Raw genomic sequence first — 16635 nt, 5'->3', positions numbered from 1 at the left:
TCAGAGTTGAAGACAACCATTTATGAATAATTATAACAAATAATTAACATATTTCATAATTTCAAGAGTAGTAATACATTTTTAAGTTGTCATAAAATGTTAATATTTGACAAAAATTATATATGTTCAAGGTATATAACATGATTTAACATACACATAACATTGTCTACTGATTACCACAGTCAAATTAATTAGCACATCCATCATCACCCATAGTTACCATTTTTTGTGTGTATGTGATGAACACATTTAAAAATCTGCTCTTATTAAATGTAAAGAATATAGTACTATTATCTGAAATCTCCATATATATTAGTCCCCAGAACTTATTCATCTCATAATTGAAACTATGTACTCTTGACTAACACTTCCCCATTTCCCTAGCATTTTACCCTCTGGCAACCACCATTCTACTCTTTGCTCCTATTTTAGATTCTACATATATACGTGAAATCATATTTGCAAGTATTTGTCTTTCTATGCCTGGTTTATTTCATTTAGCATAATGTCTTCCAGGTTTATCCATGTTGTTGCAAATGGCAGGATTTCCTTCTTTTACAGCTGAATATTACATTATATTCCGCCATAAAAATGTACTATATATATTCATCCATTGATACACACTCAGGTTGTCCCCATATCTTGTCTATTGTGAATACTATAAAATAAACATGGAGGTCCAGACACCTCTTTGAGATACTGACTTCATTTACTTTGGATATATAGCAGGAGATATTCTTGAGAAAGCCAGTATCACCTAAATTATATTTTACAGAAAAAAAATAAACCTAATAAGACAAGATATTCAGAGAAGACTGGCAAATACAGTAATCTTTAACTCCTTTTGATCTACACTGTCCAATATATTAGACACTAGCCACACATGTCTACTGAGCAATTGAAATTGGCTGGTCTGAACTGAAATGTGCTTTAAGTATAATACATACTGGATTTAGAAGATTTTAGTACAAAAAAAGAATGTAAAAGAGAAATGTATTATGTAAATTGTTATATAATAATAACAGTCTTTATAGCAGATTTAAAGATACATGTGAATAGCCTTTTCAAGATTTTTTGAAATTATAATAAAACATATATAAAATATACCATTTTGATCAAGTGTACAGTTAGTGGCATAAAGTACATTCACATTATTACATAATTTATTGATGAATAAAAATTATTCATCAATAATTTTTATATCAACATGTTGAAATATTTTTACATACAGTGGGTTAAATACAACTATAATATTGAAATTCATATCATCTGTTTCTTCTTCCTTTTTTAAATGCTTCTACTAGATAATTTAAAACTATATTTGTGGCCTGCATTTGAGGCTTATGTTATGTGTCTACTGAACAGCACTGCTCTTAACCTTATCTAAAGCTTATCATTCTATTAAGCTACATTTCCAAAAAGCTAATTTTCTCTCAGTATCTGCAGGGAATTGGGTCCAGGACCCAAACTCCAAAGGTATCAAACTCCAAAGATGCTTAAGTCCCTTATATAAAATGGCACAGCATTTGCATACAACCTATCCACATCCTTCCATATACTTTAAATCATCTCCAGATTACTTGAACCTAAGACAATGTAAATAGTTGTTATGCTATTGTTTTTTAATCTCTATTATTTTTATTATTGTATTGCTGTTCTTCTATTTTTTCACCTTCATTATTTTTGATCTGTAGTTGTTTGGATCCAAGGAGGCAGAACTCAAGGATTTGGAGGGCCAACTGGTATCTGGACTGTATTCTTCTGACTTCCCAAAGGAATGCCTTTACTTTAATGATAACTTGATTAATATATTCTGCTAGGTAAACAGCAAGAAAATCTTTAGGACTTAATATGATAATTATATATGTAATAAAAATAAAGTCTCAAATATTCATGTTATTTTATTATGTGGGATCTCTGTTTGCTTGTTTTAAATGAGTGTAAGGCAGGACTAAAATGCATTAATTACATGCTACCCAGTTTTCAAAGGAAATGTGTAATAAAAGCATCTATAGTTGACCCTTGAACAACATAGGATTAGGGGACCAACCTTCATGCAGTAAAAAGTCTGCTATAACTTTTGACTCCCTCAAAATGTAACTACTAATAGCCTAATGGTGACTGGAAACTCAATCAATAATGTAAGTAATGATTAACATACATTTTGTATGTTATATGTATAGTATACTGTATGCTTATAACAAAGTAAGCTAGAGAAAAGAAATGCTATTAATGAAATCATAAGAATATATTTACTACATGGAAATGAATCATCATATAAAGGTCTTCATCCTCGTCAACTTCATGTTGAGTAAGTAGGCTGAGGAAGAGAAAGGATTGGTCTTGCTGTTTTAGGGATGGCAGAGATAGATGAAAATCTGTGTGTAAGCATTCCTGCACAATATAGACCCATGTTGTTCAAGGACCAACTATATATGGTAAATATTAAAACAAGAGTAAAAAGATAAGAGCCAGATTAGGCTGCGCGCAGTGGCTCACACCTGTAATCCCAGCACTTTAGGAGGCTCAGGTGGGCAGATCATGAGGGCAGAAGTTTGAGACCAGCTTGGCCAACATGGTAAAACCCCATCTCTACTAAAGATACAAAAAATTAGCCAGGCATGGTGGTGCGCGCCTGTAATCCCAGCTCCTTGGGAGGCTAAGGCAGGATAATCGCTTGAACCCGGGAGGCGGAGGATGCAGTGAGGTGAAATTGCTCCATCACACTCCAGCCTGGGCAATAGGGTGAGACTCCACCTCAAAAAAAAAAAAAAAAAAAAACAAATATTAGCTGGAAATGGTGGCATACGTCTATAGTCCCACCTAATCAGGAGGGCTAAGGCATGAGATTAGCTTGAACTTAGGAGGTGGAGGTTACAGTAAGCCAAGATTGCACCACTGCACACTGCACTCCAGACTGGGCAACACAGCAAGACTCAGTCTTTAAAAAAAAAAAAAAAAAAAAAAAAAAAAAAAAAAAGAGCCAGATTAAAAAGGTAATGGAGTGGGAGTTGGCTGTGGAACATGATGATTATATCAGAAACTTCAGTTTAAAGGAAGAAAGCTACTTTGGGTGAGCACACAGCTCATCTGTAGGCAAAAAGGCAGGAAGGCAATAAGGAAAACCTGAGTTACACAGCTTATTGTCTATTAAAAGGAATTATCTCCCTTTCTTGGAAAAAGCAAACTTTTTCCTAACTTAAAACTTTGAGAGAAATGCATTATGTAAATTGCTCTATAATAACACTAGTCATTCTAGCAGATTTAAAAATAGGTGCAGATAATAGCCTTTTTAAGAATTATTTTTTGAAATTATAGTAAAACATACATAAAATATGCCATTTTCACCATTTTTAAGTGTACAGTTAGTGGCATAAAGTACATTCACATTGTTGTGCGACCATCACCCCATCCATCCACAGTATTTTTTCATCTTATAAAATTGAAACTATCTGTTAGCTCTCTGCTTTCACAATGTATTTTAAGTTGATATTTTTTAAAGACAATTTATGGTCAAAGTGACCCAAGCGTCTATTGACACAAGAATGAATAAACAAAAGATGGTCTATCTGTACAATGAAATATTATTCTGCTTTCAAAAGAAAGGAAATTCTGACACATGTTACAACCCGGATGAACCCGGAGGACATTATGCTAAGTGAAATAAATCAGTCTCAAAAAGACAAATGCTATATGATTCCATTCGACATGGGGTACTTATGAGTAGTCAAATCCATCTAAATAGAAATAGAATAGTGGTGACCAGGGGTTCGGGGAGGCAGGAATGAGGAGTTAAAGTTTAATGAATAGTTTCAGTTTTTTTTTTTTTTTTTTTTTTTTTGAGACAGAGTTTCACTCTTGTTACCCAGGCTGGAGTGCAATGGCGCGATCTCGGCTCACCGCAACCTCCGCCTCCCAGGTTCAGGCAATTCTCCTGCCTCAGCCTCCCAAGCAGCTGGGACTACAGGCACATGCCACCATGCCCAGCTAATTTTTTGTGTTTTTAGTAGAGACGGGGTTTCACCATGTTGACCAGGATGGTCTCGATCTCTTGACCTCGTGATCCACCCGCCTCGGCCTCCCAAAGTGCTGGGATTACAGGCTTGAGCCACCGCGCCCGGCCAGTTTCAGTTTTACAAGATGAAAAAATTCTGTGGACGGATGGGGTGACGGTTGCACAACAACGTCAATGTAATTTATGCCACTAACTGTACACTTAAAAATGATCAGGGCCAGGTGTGGTGACTTATGCCTGTAATCCCAACACTTTAGAAGGCTGAGGCGGGGCGGGGGGATCATCTGAGGTCGTGAGTTCGATACCAGCCTGACCAACATGAAGAAACCCTGTCTCTACTAAAAATACAAAATTAGCCGGGTGAGGTGGTGGATGCCTGTAATCCCAGCTGCTCAGGAGGCTGAGGCAGGAGAATTGCCTGCTGGGAGGTAGAGGTTGTGGTAAGCCAAGATCATGCCATTGCATTCCAGCCTGGACAACAAGAGCAAAACTCTATCTTGGAAAAAAAGAAAAGGTCAAAATTGTATATTTTACGTATATTTTATTATAGTTTCATAAAAGAATTCTTAAAAAGGCTATTATCTGCACATATCTTTAAATCTGCTATAAAGAATAGTGTTATTAATAGAGCCAGGGAATGGAGAAAAACAAGTTATTCAACAATGAGTATGAAAGGCAAAATCATAAAGTTAAAATTTTATAATCAGGCTAATAACATTGACATTAGCATTGCACTATTTAGTGTTATAAGATGCCCGATATACATTTGAATCTTAAAGGCTCATATTTAAAAACCTTTCATTAGGCTACTTCAAATGATGTGTACATAAAATAGCATGGAAGTTCATTTTTTAAATTCTGCATGTTAGAGTTCTCATTAACTCTGATAAGTCTCTAATCCTAACTTAGCCCAAAATAACAATACTTTATCATTATTCTGTGTGAAATCTTAAGCACATTTTTCAGTTTCTATATAAATATGACAACCAGAAATTCTATAGAAATATACTGAGTACTTGATAATATAATACTTAACCTCATTTATATGAATATAAAACTGCAAAACACTTATTTGAAAAAAAAAATCAATGCACAGTAAACTCTTATCTGAATATTTACTAGCCTTTGTGTGTGTGTATATGTGCGTGTGTGTATATATATACATATATGTATACCAGTGTAAAATAACTCAATTCATAATCCTGACCACAAGGCAATGTTAAATTCTGAAGAACTTACCAAATTGTGTGTGTTCATAAGTTTGTGTATCTATATAAATAGCTGAAGTGTTATAGGACTTATTGAATTCTAACTCTGAGGTATATCAAGCACTTACTAATTTGATACCCTAATTTCCTACTGGTATTGAATCCCAGAGTTAAAAGTTATGATTAAACAACCTAATTGTCTCACATTTCAATCCGATATTGTTGATATGTATACTGTCTTAAAATTCAAGTTTCAAACATCATATGCAAACATATCATAAAAAGACCTACCACAAAGCAAAAAAAAAAGCTAATTTTCGCTACTTGAGTTGCAGTAAGTTTCCCCACAGTTTTCAGTATGGATTCTTGTTCTTTCACAGGATATGACATGCGAGACAACTTTGCTTCCAATGCATGGCTTGATGGAAGCTGTCGAATCTCCATGATATTACTGAACCTCACACGAGACTTTTTGGGAGCTTAAAAGGAAAAGTATAATACAAAATAATTAAATGACTCCTCTCCAACAAAAGTTGCAAGTTTTAATTTACTGATAAATGCATAAGTTCATCTATGATCAGAGTAAGACCAGTCAAAGTAAACCACAGGTATATCATTACCTGAGGCAGCTTTGTTCACTTAAGAGAGTTAGCAGAAAAAATGTTTTCATCTACAAAAATGTTGTAAAAGGTTTAAAATGAGACTGCTATTCAAACAAGGTTTCTGCAATTATGTACTGTATATACACAACTGCCTATTTCAGGATTTTAGTATGATTATTATTTTAGTATTTCTAGTAAAACTTTATTTGGATTTTTTCTTGTGCATATCTAATTTATGAGAATTAGTTTCCTGGGCAAGCATGCAGAACAATTCTCTATAGGTCCATTCCTTGCAAAGGAAATTATGGATAAATACTGCACATTACGTTAAAGGTGGCATTCTTTAGTAAATTCACAGAACCGGCAAAACTCTTATAATTTGCTGTTAGGGTCATTGAGGGCATAAATAAGAGGATATTATTTGTTTTTTAAAAAAAGTATACACACACACACACATATGCATATACATACACATGTGTGTACATATATATAATGAAACCAGAGATTTCTCATATTTAAAAGAAAAAGCATAATACAAAATAATTAAATGATTCCTCTCCAACAAAAGTCACAAGTTTTAATTTACTGACAAATGTATAAGTTCACCTATGATCAGAGTAAGACAAAGTAAACCAAAGGTATATCAGTTGAAATAATACAAAAATGATTGTACTATATTAGATTCACAAACCAGTCAAACTTCCAGAAGACTTGTAGGCTGAGCCAACACCATATGGAGCAGAAGAACTACAGGGTGACTTCATTTAACCCACATCATCACTAAGTTTTGAGGCGGCTTGAATAAAGCTAAACTTTCTACCCATTTCCAAGTTATGGAATTCTAAGTTTTGCTTACTTTTTTCAGTATCAATGTTTGTGCTCTCAGGTTTTTCACTTGGAAGGTCATGAAATTTCACAGGAACATATAGAGGTTCACTCTGGAATGTAATAGAAAAAATGTAAACAACAAATATAAAAGCTAATAGACTGGTTAAAATTTAAACGGATGATACATAGACACAAATACCATCTAAAACGTGGTTGTTCACCACCATGCTTAGAGAGCATAACTTTCCCAAAATGCATTTTCAAGACTTAAGAAAGGAAACTCAACAGATCTAAACAGGTACAATGACAGAAAAGAATCAGTTTACAGTTTGGAAATGTAATAAAACAGTATTGTATATTACGATATTACATATTTAAATGTCATAAAAACATTCTCTCTCTCTTAGCTAACAGATACTATCTCAGCTAACAGATTATCTCTCATTCCTTTTCATTCATTTAACAAACACTGAGCTCCTACTATGTCAGACACTGTTCTAAGTCCTGGGAATGTAAGAGTGAATAAAAGCAGTCTCTTCCTCAGTGATCATGCAGTCTAATGGGGAAGACAGACAACAAACTGATAATCAGGTATATATTTGTATTTATATTTACCAAATTATTTCCTCTTATTGTGTAAAATTCAATAAAAAACTAAAATTCTTGAAGACCTTTACACAAAATAGCTACTACTTATCAATTCTTACTATGTATTGAGTACCAAATCTAGATCAGTTAAGTATATATTTCTCACTAGCCCTCACAAAAATTTTATAGAATATGGCCAATGCAGTGGTTCATGCCTGTAATCCCAGCACTCTGGGAGGCTGAGATGGGCACATCACTTGAGGTCGGGAGTTCAAGACCAGCCTGGCCAACATGGTGAAAACCCCTCTCTACTAAAATACAAAAATTAGCTGAGTGTAGTGGTGGGTGCCTGTAACCCCAGCTACTCAGAAGGCTGAGGCAGGAAAATCGCTTGAATCTAGGAGATGGAGGTTGCAGTGAGCTGAGATCATGCCACTGCACTCTAGCCTGGGTGACAGAACAAGACTCCATCTCAAAATAATAATAATAATAGTAATAATAATAATAATAATTTTATAGAACAAAGCTGAGACATAAAGTAACCAAGTATAGACAAAAGAATTAAAGCCAGGTTTGTCTAGGCTACTCCAAGCAGTTATAAATTCCTCAACTGTTTTTGCAAATGTTCTTCAGATGATCTGTATTTAAGGTACATATCTCCAAATAGGCTAATTCTTCAAAATTAACAGAACTTTTTTTATGTCTTTATCTTTTAACTCATGGTATAGAACTCTGCCAATAAAAAAAAATATTCAGTAAATGAAGGGACAATAGGTCTAGAAAGAGACATATCTCTTTGTTATACCGAACTTTTCATTATAGCATCTGGCCTAGAGCAATTTGACATATCCGTCTTACAGAGAATAGCAATAATTAGTACAAGAGTAGTCAGAAAAACAGGCTGCCACCTCAACTGTGCCTTCTGTACTGATAGAGACAAATGATATTTTACTGATGCTTAAGATACTGGGGGAAAAAAAATTCTTCAGAGTACCTAGTAACCTACTCTGCATGTCATTGCAGTTCTAAAAAACAGAGAGACAAACAAAAAAACTCTACTGTGAATAAGGTCATGAAGCCAGTGCTTCACAAATTGGTATTAATTTTAGAGTAACTAAAACTTTTGTCAGATAAAATGTTTGGAAAGAAAACAAGTATCATTAAAAATATATTTTAAAGAGATGCCAGCCTGAGCACATAGCAAGACCATGTATCTAAAAAAATAATAAAAAATTAGTGGTGGAGTATGCTTGTATTCAGGAGGCTGAGACAAGAGGATCACTTAAGCTCAGTAATTCAAAGTTACAATGAGCCATAACCGTGCCGCTGTACTCAACCCCAGATAATACAGCAAGATCCTGTCTCTAGAAAGAAATCTAAAAATAAGAGATGCCTGAGTTATCATCTTAAAAAGCCAGATTTTTATATACTACCTCTCCAACTAGATGATAAACACTTAAAATAAGTGACTATGTCATTACTTGATTTATTACCTGTCCCCTTGCAAATATGCACACACTCACACACTATAACAAAGCTATATTTTCAGAGCCTATTTAACACATATTTGTCACTATAAAAAATTTGTGGAATAAACAAATGAATAATTTGCCTATATACCCTCAGTGTCAAAAATATCTGTTTCTAAATTATAATAATCATGCATGAAGTGAAAAAGCTGACTAGTAACAAAGGATTGTCTTTTACTATTTTCACTCCTTAACCAGTTTCCCCTTCCCCTCTCTCTTCAGAGGTAGCTAAATTGTTTACCTCTAGGCCCCAGGTATCCCTAAAGAGAAAAAAAGTACCAAATTACAGTCCGCACGACAGGCACTCAATACTGAGCTATATCTATGTTGTAATATAGCTTTGCTGCCACCAGAACTGTTTCAGTTCTTCCTACCATCGCTCAGCTCCACCTCTCCATTCCTGATAAGAAAAGAAACACTTACCAAAGAACTATTCATAGTTGTATCTGTCGTGCAAGCAGCAAAGTAACCTTCAGCATCTGCAAACTAAATACAGATAACAAGATATAAAATTCAATTAAACTTACATTATACTGTAGGGCTAGTCAGACATGACTCAAAGAAATAGAAGCAAAAATCCAGAATCAACCTATAAGAGGATAACTGTTACTACTACTAATAGCAGCTAATGCCACATATTCACCATTGCTACGTAGGTATTATTTTCATTTTATTAAGAATTTGAGGGTGAGAGATTTTTAATCCTGACAGTCAGGATTAAAAAGTTAGTCTAACACAAAAGCATGCGCTTTTCATAACATGTTTATAACATTTCAGATAAGTAGGGAAAAGAGGGATGGGTTAATTAAAAAGTCAAGTAACAGGCGAAAGCTGGTTGATCATTTGAGGTCAGGAGTTCAAGACTAGCCTGACCAACATGGTGAAACCCTGTCTCTACTAAAAATACAAAAAAATTAGCTGAGCATATTGGCAAGCACCTGTAATCTCAGCTACTTGGGAGGCTGAGACAGGAGAATCGCTTGAACTCTAAAGGTGGCGATTGCAGGGAGCCAAGATCGTGCCACTATACTCCAGCCTGGGCAACAGAGTGAGACTCCATCTTAAAAAAAAAAGGGGGGGGGGGGGGGAAGTAACTTCTCAGTATTATTATGAAATTAGTTTTGACCTCAAAAACCCCTGAACGAGACTGAGCACAGTGGCTCATGCCTGTAATCCCAGCACTTTGGGAGGCTGAGGTAGGCAGATCAGTTGAGGTCAGGAATTTGAGAGCAGCCTGGCCAACATGGTGAAACCTCATCTCTACTAAAAAACACAAAAATCAGCTGGGCATGGTGGCACACACCTATAATCTCAGCTACTCGGGAGGCTGAGGCAGGAGAATCACTTGAACCAGGAAGCGGAGGTTGCAGTAAGCACAGATCATGCCACTCCACTCCAGCCTGAGTCACAGAGCGAGATTCCATCTCAATCCATCTCAAAAAAAGAAAAAAAAAACCCTGAATGATTTCAAGGCCTGGACCACACTTTGAGAATCACTGTGCTAATGCTAGATAAGTAGGATTTCATTTCATATCCACAGCTAGTCTATCATTATCTCTGCTGAAAGTCTGAAGAGGTTAAATAACTTGTCCAAGGTCAAAACTTGGCAAGTGATAGAAAAGATTCAAACACTAGAGCCCATGCTATAAAAGAACCCCAACAAATCAATAACAAAAAGGCAGTCAATGTAGAGAAATAAGACATAGATAACACACAGGAGCTCTACTTTCCAAAAAAAATAGACAAAAGTAAACACAAACAGGTACATTAAACAAGATACCACTGTTTACCTTGTCAGGTTGGCAAATGTTGGGATTTTGGTAAAGGTTCAATCATGAGACTTAATGAGTGTTTAATACGTGTTTAATTATATACTGTTAACAAAGATAGGTATTAATGCAACCATTACAGACTGTAATTTAGCAATAAGAATTAAAAGCTTTAAAAATGACATTACTTGGCCGGGTGCGGTGGCTCATGCCTTTAATCCCAGTACTTTGGGAGGCCAAGGCAGGTGGATTGCTTGAGGTCAGGAGTTCAAAACCAGCCTGACCAACATGGCGAAACCCTGTCTCTACTAAAAATACAAAAATGAGTCAGGCATGGTGGCGGATGCCTGTAATCCAAGCTGCTCAGGGGGCTGATTCACTTGAATCCAAGAGGCAGAGGCTGCAGTGAGCTAAGATTGCACGACTGCACTCCAGCCTAAGCAAGAGGGTGAGACTCTGTCTCAACAACAACAAAATGAATGAAGTACAAATATACTACAACATGGATAAACCCTGAAAACAAACAATTCCATTTTGTTTTTATTTTATTTTTTTGAGACAGTCTCAGTCTGTCACTCAGACTGGAGTGCAACGGCTCCATCTCAGCTGTCTGCAACCTTCGCCTCCCAGCTTCAAGCAATTCCCATGCCTCAGCCTCCCAAGTAGCTGAGATTACAGGAGTGCACCACCATGTCTGGCTAATTTTTTGTTATTTTTAGTACAGACAGGGTTTCACCATGTTAGCCAGGCTGGTCTTGAACTCCTGGCCTCAAGTGATCCATCTGCCTCAGCTTCCTAAAGTGCTGGAATAATAGGCATGAACCACTCCATCAGGCCCAATTACATTTTTGTAAAAAATAAAAAATACACACATGAAAAGAATGGCAGGATATATGTCAAAATATCATCAGTGGTTCTTCCTTGAATGGTAGAATTTATTTTCCTCTTTTTGTTCTTCGGTAATTTCTAAATTTTCAACACTATACCTATGCTAATACACATATAATTTATTCCCACATGTGATACAATGTATATGTAATTTCTACAATGTATATGTATTACTTGTGCAAAGTAAAAAACATATATTCATATTTTGGTAAGTTAAATTTGTGTGTGCACATGAGTACACATTTCAGGCTTCACCTAATAAAAAATATTTTTTTTTTTAATTTATTTTTCTTTTTTTTTTTTTTTTTTTGAGATGGCATCTCGCTCTATCGCCAGGCTGGAGTGTAGTGGCATGATCTTGGCTCACTGCAACCTCCGCCTCTCGGGTTCAAGCAATTCTCCTGCCTCAGCCTCCCAAGTAGCTGGGACTACAGGTTTGTACCACCACACTCAGGTAATTTTTGTATTTGTAGTAGAGACGGGGTTTCACTATGTTGGCCAGGATGGTCTCGATCTCCTGACCCATGATCTGCCTGCCTTGGTCTCCCAAAGTGCTGGGATTACAGGTGTGAGCCACCATGCCCAACCTATTTAATTTTCTTTTAAGAGACAGGGTTTCACCATGTTGCCCAGGCAAGTCTTGAACTCATGAAGCTGAAGAAATCTGCCTACCTTGGCCTCCCAATGTGCTGGGATTAAAGGCAAGAGCCACCAAGTCCAACTTCAGAAAGCAATTATTGAAAAGCCCCTGATTGTTGGGTGCAGTGGCTCATGCCTGTAACCACAGCACTTCTGGAGGCCAAGATGGGAGGACTGCCTGAGGCCAGACTTTGAGACCAGCCTGAGCAACATAGTGAGACACTGTCTCTACAAAAAATACAAAAATTAGTGGGTGTGGTAGTGCATGGCTATGTGCTCAGCTACTTGAGAGACTGAGGCAAGCAGACTGCTTGAGCCCAGGAGTTCAAGATTATAGCAAACTATGATGAAACCACTGCACTGCAGCCTGGGCAACAAAGTGAGACCCTGTCTCTAAAAATAAATAAATAATTTTTAAAAGAATGTACTTATTAGATAAGACAAGAAACAATACTATTTTAACCCACACACACAAAAAATACACACTAAAGAAAAAGATTAATAGAAGCAGAAAATAATACAGGGTTACTAGGGTTTGGAGGAAAGAACAAATAGGGATTATTTTTAAGTCTGTGTACAGACTATCTAGAATGATGAAAAATTCTGGAGCTGATGGTTGTACAGCGAAGTAAATGTACTTAATGCCACTAGTAAACATTTAAAAATAGTTAAAACGGTATATTTCACATTATATATATATATTTAAATAAGAATTTTTAAAAGGATTAATGTAAAAAAAGTTTTATAATCCTTCATTCTCAATAATTCAAAATTTCTACGTCTATGAGGAAGACTTATCATTATATAAACTCACATTTCTTTCAACACTATGAATGAGCATGTTATATTACATCCAAGAATATAATTCGATTAGCCAAACATCTAAAGTATGTCCAGAAATATAATATTTTCATTTTAATTTATAAAACTTTGAATTTATTTCCAGAATCCACCTAACAATTACAGGGTTCTTATCCAATCTGCAAATGATAGACTCTTAATATTCATTTTATTCCTTACTTTCATCCTCATCTCCACATTACCTGATTTGGGCTAATTCAACAATGTTAAACAACTCAGAAAATGTCCTGGGATAAGAGTTCTCACAAAATATTCTGATACTAAGTTGATTAGAAGAACAAATTTAAAATTTTGGGCAAAAGTAGGTTTTCTTATATCTTCACTCACTTAACTGAACAACTTAAAATCTGACTTCCTTAAAGAAACGAATACATCTTTAAACTTCCCTTCCCAACAGACACTTAAAATTAAAAACTTACAAAAGCAGCATGCTTTCCTCGAAGTCCTCTTGTACACTGTTGTCTCCATGGCTTCCAAATAATGAAGCCCAAAAGGTACAAAACAAACATAGAAGTTTTTGCAAAGGTGCTGAAGAATGGTTTGTTGTACTGGGTAAAAACATACTGTAGAGGAAAAAGTTACACAGACAACTATGAGATGACCTTAAATCTTATTATGCGTCTCCAAGATAAAGTCACTACATGATTTTAACTCTTTAGAAGTTCACTTGGAAAGGAAAAGTCAAAGGGATAACAAAAATATTTTAGATTCATTTCTGAATACTGTATTTATCTTGCATACAAAAGGATATCACCAAACAAAGCAGCAACAACCTCCAAAAATAAGTTTGTTTCAACATTCATTGAAACCCACTATGAAACAGTGCATATGCTAGGAGCTAAAGAAAAACAAGACAGGGCCACGCATGGTGGCTCACACCAATAATCCCAGCACTTGGGGGAGGCCAAGGCAGGCGGACTGCTTGAGCCCAGAATTTCAACACCAGCCTGGGCAACACAGCAAAACTCTGTCTCTACAAAAAAATAGAAAAATTAGCCAGGTGTAATGGCATGCACCCCATAGTCCCAACTACTTGGGAGGCTGAAGCAGGAGGATCCCTTGAACCCACAAAGGTTGAGGCTACGGTAAGCCATGATCAAGCCACTGCACTCCAGCCTGTACGGCAGAGCAAGACCCTACCTCATAAAGAAAAAAAGAAAAGAGAAATAAGGAAAGTTATCCTGCCCTTGGGAGGCTTAATATCTAATAGAGGAGACATATATATGAAAAGAGTACAGCATAATGTGCCAGGTACCAAGAGCAGGGTTCAGGATGCCATAAGACCACCAAAAGGAAAATCACAAATTTCAAGGTTATGGAAGTTTTTTCAGGTAGACTATTTTTTTGGTTTGTTTGTTTTTAGTATATTGTGAATATAAACTCACAATTTTTTATACCCTAAGAAAAGAAAATTCCTAGTTACATGCGCTAAAAAGGTGTAGAAAAAACATGACAACCCAGGAGGAACATGCAACTCTAGGAAGTATGGTGGTCAGCACCATTTTACACTAAAAGAAACGATGGCTCCAGGCTAGGTGCAGTGGCTCACAAGTGTAATCCCAGCACTTTGGGAGGCCAAGGCGGGTAGATCACTTGAGGTCAGGAGTTCAAGACCAGCCTGGCCAACATGGTGAAACCCTGTCTCCACAAAAAATACAAAACTTTGCAGCACATAAGGGCGCGCGCCTGTCATCCCAGGTCCTCAGGAGACTGCAGCAGAATTGTTTGAACCCTGGAGGCAGAGGTTACAGTGAGCCAAGAGGGCACCATTGCACCATTGCAGCCTGGGCAACAGAGTGAGACTCTGTCCCCCGCCTCCTCGAAAAAAGAACCAAAAAAGAAACAATGGCGCCTACAAAAAATGGTCAAATCCATGTATGGAGCAGAAAATGTACAAGATGAGCCCAGGGCATCTTGTGGTGGAAAGAAAGTGTTAAAGATTAATAAGATGCCGGGCACAGTGGCTCATGCCTGTAATCCCAGCACTTTGGAAAGCCAAGGTGGGTGGATCACTTGAGGTCAAGAGACTGAGACCAGCCTGACCAACGTGGTGAAACCCAGTCTCTACTAAAAATACAAAAATTAGCTGGGTGTGGTAGCAGGCACTTATAATCCCAGCTACTCAGGAGGCTGAGGCAGGAGAACTGATTGAACCCAGGAGATCGAGGTTGCAGTAAGCTGAGATCTCACCATTGCACTCCCGCCTGGGTAACGAGTAAAACTCCAACTAAAAAAAAAAAAAAAAAAAAAAAAAGAAGATTAATGTGGTCATATTAAAAAGACTTAAAGAATTCCAGCTAATCAATGTAAAAATAAATACAAAAGAACTCAAAAAAAAAAAAATCACCATTTTGCAAATCCTAATGTAATACTCTATCTGGACAACTTAAACATGTGGATATTCAATTATTACCTAAAAGTTGATGAGGAACTTTACAGTACTTAAACTGGCATCACCTAAAATGAGACTTGAAGTCATTATGTATGTCAGGCTGGAATAAGCAGCACTCAGTACCCCAAAGTATTCTTTCCTAAAAACTAAACCTAAATCAAGACTTTACACCTAACTACCACTTTACTACCACATTACTAAATGGTGACATTGTTTTGCATCCTGATAATTATTTCACTAGAAAGTATTTACAGAAAGAATTTAAATTTAGAAAAAAAGCCAAGAGAAATACTTTCAAATATTAGAAAATATGCATACAATCTATCTAAGTAATCCTCCTTAAAGATACAAGAAAATTATATGAAATAATAAAAAAGATCATCCTTTCAGTTTTAACTTGAAGTGGCAATAATTCACTATTTAAAAAAAAAAAAAAATTTAACAGCATTTAAGATACTGCTTTTAGAAAGCAGGGGATTGTAATGGCTACAGTTACTACAGGTTAACAGTAACACTGTGGCGGTAATGTAACATTCCTGGACCAAAGATACATACCGAAGTAAGTTCAGAGGAAGCAACCCATATGACATCAACAAGCAGGAGAATAACAATCCCAAGAGCCATTCGCCTGCGCTGAGTGAAGCCACTGTTCTGGGAATTCAGTCGGTTCATGATAAATACACACACCATTTGCAGTCTGTTTTTTTAAAAAATACAAATCACATTAGAGATGATTTTAGAAAAATATCCATTAAAAATAAGACAAGATAACAGAAACATCTGACATTCGATAGCTAAAGTTCAGTGTGAAAGTTACATAGTGGATAAACGTGGAATTTACCTCGTCTTAAGAGCCTTTCTGAGATCTTCAAGAGCAATGCGGCAAAACTTGGCAAATCTCAGTCTAAAAGGAGGTGAAGAACTCAGCGCCCCTAAAAACAACCACAAAAATGATGCTATGAAAATGTCAACAACTTCAAGGTTAGATTTATCACATCGTTTTTCACTCTTCACCTTCAAACTGAAAGCAAATGGAAGAAAAGGACCAAAATGTGTTAAACATACTTGCCACCTTTCTCTATACTTTCATGGTACCCACGGTACGCTTCAGATTTCACTTAGAGAAACACACGACACAGGGTGAAAAAAATGATATTCAACATATGGCAGATTTAAGAATAGTTAACTAATGGAAAATAGCTTCTCCGCGTTTCACAAATACAGAACTCCATTCACCTCTCCCTCCAGAGGAATCCACCCCTAGGGACGGCGTCTAGACACTGTTTCTAAAAGTGTCTTTTCTGTCCCTGACCTCC

At 36.3% G+C, this 16635-nt stretch overlaps 1 protein-coding gene across 1 annotated transcript in view; it reads right to left on the bottom strand.

Annotated features, from left to right (window-relative positions):
* SLC35F5 (solute carrier family 35 member F5) overlaps positions 1-16635 on the bottom strand; it is a 41176-nt gene that overhangs the window by 23658 nt on the left and 883 nt on the right. The window contains exons 2-7 of the mRNA XM_032250670.1: positions 16161-16251; positions 15875-16016; positions 13347-13490; positions 9194-9256; positions 6682-6763; positions 5515-5702 (exon numbers count right to left, since the gene is read on the bottom strand). Of these exons, the coding sequence (XP_032106561.1) occupies positions 5515-5702; positions 6682-6763; positions 9194-9256; positions 13347-13490; positions 15875-16016; positions 16161-16251 (710 nt within the window). The remainder of the gene's footprint in view (positions 1-5514; positions 5703-6681; positions 6764-9193; positions 9257-13346; positions 13491-15874; positions 16017-16160; positions 16252-16635) is intronic.

This window comes from Sapajus apella, unplaced genomic scaffold, assembly GCF_009761245.1.
Source record: "Sapajus apella isolate SASKATOON/1434 unplaced genomic scaffold, GSC_monkey_1.0 scaffold72, whole genome shotgun sequence".
Lineage (NCBI taxonomy): Eukaryota > Metazoa > Chordata > Mammalia > Primates > Cebidae > Sapajus > Sapajus apella.
This window is presented reverse-complemented; position numbering and strand designations above follow the sequence as displayed.